The 4,259-nt window shown below is 57.7% G+C and overlaps 1 protein-coding gene across 1 annotated transcript; it reads left to right on the top strand.

Moving 5' to 3' along the window:
- Positions 1 to 3,992, top strand: LOC127060834 (homeobox protein Hox-B13-like). Its single transcript, XM_050985510.1, has 2 exons — positions 1 to 439; positions 3,698 to 3,992. Exons 1-2 carry the CDS (start codon positions 1 to 3, stop codon positions 3,958 to 3,960), a joined length of 702 nt encoding a protein of 233 aa, XP_050841467.1. The 3' UTR covers positions 3,961 to 3,992.
- Positions 3,993 to 4,259: the final 267 nt, after the last annotated feature.

Consider the following 4,259-nt stretch of genomic DNA (forward strand, 5'->3'; position numbering starts at 1 on the left):
ATGAACCCCGCGTTCCCCCCGGAGCCGCCCCCGGAGCCCCCCAAGCCCCCTCCGGCCCCGCTGCCCTACGGTTGTTTCTATTCGTGCCGCCTGGCTCGGGGCTCGCTCCAAGGGGGTCCCGGCCCCCCCGGACCCTTCCCCGCCACCACCGAGAAATTCCTGGAGCCTCCCGCGGGCACCGAGGAGTTCCCGAGCCGCCCCGGCGAGTTCGCCTTCTACCCGGGCTACGGAGCCTCGTACCCGGCCGTGCCCGCCGCCTTCCTGGACGTGCCCGTGGTGCCCGCGCTGGCAGAGCCGCGGGCCGAGGCGCTGCTGGGCCCCGAAGGGGGGTTCGGGCCGTGCCCCCAGCCCTGGGCGCTGGGAGGGGGCTGGGCTGGGCAGAGGTGCTGCCCCAAGGAGCAGGGCCCGGCAGGATTCCTGCTCAAACCGCACCTGGCAGGTACGGCGGGCAACCAGGGGTTAAACCTGGCTGGGATTGGGGGGGGGGCGGTGCGGGCAGGGAGGGGTTAAACCGGGATGGGATTGGGGGGGTGGGGCAGGGAGGGGTTAAACCGGGCTGGGGATTGCGAGGGTGAGGGCACGGAGGGGTTAAACCGGGATGGGGTTGGGGGGGCCGGGGGGTACGGGCTGGGTAGGGGCAGGGAGGGGTTAAACCGGGATGGGGTTGGGGGGGTACGAGGGCACGGAGGGGTTAAATCGAGCTGGGGTAAGGGGGACAGGGAGGGGTTAAACCCGGCTGGGATTGGGGTGGGTGAGGGCACGGAGGGGTTAAACCGGGATGGGATTGGGGGGGTCAGGGAGGGGTTAAACCGGGCTGGGATTAGCGCGGGTGAGAGCACGGAGGGGTTAAACCGGGCTGGGGTTGGGGGGGCTGGGGTCCGGGATTAAGGAGAACCGGGATTGGCGCGGGATTGGGTTTTGGGTCGGGGTTAAACCGGGCCGGGATTGGGCTCTGGGTCCGGGTTAAACCGGGCCGGGTTTGGGCTCTGGGTCCGGGTTAAACCGAGCCGGGATTAGCGCGGGTTTAGGCTCTGGGTCGGGGTTAAACCGAGCCGGGTTTGGGCTCTGGGTCCGGGTTAAACCCAGCCGGGTTTGGGCTCTGGGCCGGGTTAAACCGAGCCGGGTTTGGGCTCTGGGCCGGGTTAAACCGAGCCGGGTTTGGGCTCTGGGTCCGGGTTAAACCCAGCCGGGATTGGGCTCTGGGTCCGGGTTAAACCCGGCCGGGTTTGGGCTCTGGGTCGGGGTTAAACCGAGCCGGGTTTGGGCTCTGGGTCCGGGTTAAACCCAGCCGGGTTTGGGCTCTGGGCCGGGTTAAACCGAGCCGGGTTTGGGCTCTGGGCCGGGTTAAACCGAGCCGGGTTTGGGCTCTGGGCCGGGTTAAACCCAGCCGGGTTTGGGCTCTGGGTCCGGGTTAAACCGGGCCGGGTTTGGGCTCTGGGTCGGGTTTAGGGCAGGGGGGATTCGGGGTGTTCTGGGGGGGTTGGGAGGCAAAGCGGGCTGGGGGCCACAAAATAATAATAATAATAATAATAATAGTAATAATAATAGTAATAATAATAATAATAATAATAATAATAATAATAATAATAATAATAATAATAATAATAACGATAATAATAATGTTAATACCGATAAGAATAACCCTAAGAACAAAACCAATAATATAATTTAATTTAATTTAATTTAATTTAATTTAATTGATTTTAATTTATCACGGCCACTCCTGGCTCGGAGCAGGGAGGCAGAGGGTGATTGATGATCACTTATCAGAATTCAAGTGATCATTTATCGGAATTCAGGTGATCTTTTATCGGAATTCAAGTGACAATTATCGGAATTCAATGATCTTTTCTAGGATTTAAATGACAATTAATCGGGATTTCAATGATCTTTTATCGGGATTTAAATGATTATTATCGGGATTTAAATGATCTTTTATCGGGATTTAAATGATCTTTTATCAGGATTTAAATGATTATTAATCGGGATTTAAATGATCTTTTATCAGGATTTAAATGATCTTTTATCAGGATTTAAATGATTATTAATCGGGATTTAAATGATCTTTTATTGGGATTTAAATGATCTTTTATCGGGATTTAAATGATCTTTTATCAGGATTTAAATGATTATTAATCGGGATCTAAATGATCATTCCTGGGGGTTCAGGTGAGATTTTTGGGGTGCAGCGAACCCCACCGGGGTCCAGCCCGGGACATTCTCGGGGCTCCCGGTGCCGTTTCCGACTCCCCAGGGTGGAAAAGTTAAAAAATGCCGGGAATTCACCCCAAATCTTGAAATGCCCACACGGAAAACCTCAAAAATCTCAAATATCGAGAGGGAGAACAGAGAGCTTCGAAATGTTTCAATGCCGAGAGGGAGAAGAGGGAAATTAAAAATATTTAAATATTTAGAGGAGAATGCAGAACTTAAAAATTCTCTAAATACCAAAAGGGAAAATATAGAAATTAAAAATATTTAAATATGGAAAGGGAGAATTTAAAGTTTTAAAACCTTAAAATACTGAGAGAAAAACCACAGAAATTAAATGTATTTAAGTACTGAGAGGGAGAATGGAGAATTTCAGAACCTTTCCACCCCAAGAAGGAGAACATAAAATAATTTTATTTTTTAAATACCGAGAGGGAGAGCGCAGAACTTCAAACCCTGTCAGGATCGAGAGGCGGAATGTAAAAATTGAATTATTTATTATTTATTATATTTATTATTGATATTGAATATTTAGAGGGAGGGGAAACCTTCCCATGGCAGGAGGGAACGAGCCCAACCTGGGGGGGCTCGGCCGGGGGGGTCTGGGGGCCGCAGTGACCCCGCTGTGACCCCGCTCTGTCCCTCTGTGTCCCCCTGTGTCCCTCCATGTCCCCTGTGTCCTCTGTCCCCGCTCTATCCCTGCTCTGTCCCCCCTGTGTCCCCGTCCTGTCCCCACGCTGTCCCCCATTCTATCCCCATTGTCCCCTCTGTCCCCTCTGTCCCCCTGTCCCCCCTCTGTCCCCCCGTGTCCCACTGTCCTCGCTGTCCCCGCTGTCTGTCTGTCCCGCTGTCTGTCCCCGCTGTCCCCGCTGTCTGTCCACGCTGTCTGTCCCTGCTGTCTGTCTGTCCCCTGTCTGTCCCCGCTGTCTGTCTGTCCCGCTGTCTGTCTGTCCCACTGTCTGTCTGTCCCGCTGTCTGTCTGTCCCACTGTCTGTCCCCTGTCTGTCTGTCCCTGCTGTCTGTCCCCGCTGTCTGTCTGTCCCCGCTGTCTGTCTGTCCCGCTGTCTGTCCGCGTCTGTCTGTCCCGCTGTCTGTCCCCGCTGTCTGTCTGTCCCACTGTCTGTCCCCTGTCTGTCCCCGCTGTCTGTCTGTCCCCTGTGTCCCCGCTGTCTGTCTGTCCCCGCTGTCTGTCTGTCCCCGCTGTCTGTCTGTCCCACTGTCTGTCCCGCTGTCCCCGCTGTCCGTATGTCCCACTGTCTGTCCCGCTGTCTGTCCCACTGTCTGTCCCGCTGTCTGTCCCCGCTATCTATCTGTCCCCGCTGTCTGTCTGTCCCACTGTCGCTGTCTGTCCCGCTGTCTGTCCCGCTGTCTGTCCGCTGTCTGTCTGTCCCGCTGTCTGTCCCCGCTGTCTGTCTGTCCCCGCTGTCTGTCTGTCCCGCTGTCTGTCCCGCTGTCCGTCCCTCTGTCTGTCCGTGTGTCCCGGCAGAGGCGGCGGGCCCGTGTCCCGGGGAGGGCGGTGTCCTGCGGCGGCCCCGCAAGAAGCGCGTTCCCTACAGCAAGGCGCAGCTGCGGGACCTGGAGCAGGAGTTCGCCCGCGGCCGCTTCATCACCCGCGAGCGGCGCCGCAAGATCGCGGCGGGGACGCGGCTGAGCGAGCGCCAGGTCACCATCTGGTTCCAGAACCGCCGCGTCAAGGACAAGAAGGTGCTGGCCAAGGGCAAGGCCGCCACCGCCGCTGCCACCCCCTGAGGGCACCCCGGGGCACCGGGACCGCCCCTCGGCACCGGGATCCCTGTGTGTCACAGGGACCCTGAGGGCACCCGGGGACCGGGACCGCCGCTCGGCACGGGATCCCCGAGTGCACCGGATCACCGCGGACGGGATCCCGTGCACAGGGACCCGAGGGCACCCCGGGGCACCGGGACCGCCCCTCGGCACCGGGATCCCCGAGTGGCACCGGGATCACCGCTGGGCACCGTGATCCCCACGTGGCACCGGGATCGCCGCTGGGCACCGGGATCCCCGTGTGTCACAGGGACCCCCTGAGG

Source organism: Serinus canaria, chromosome 27, assembly GCF_022539315.1.
Source record: "Serinus canaria isolate serCan28SL12 chromosome 27, serCan2020, whole genome shotgun sequence".
NCBI lineage: Eukaryota > Metazoa > Chordata > Aves > Passeriformes > Fringillidae > Serinus > Serinus canaria.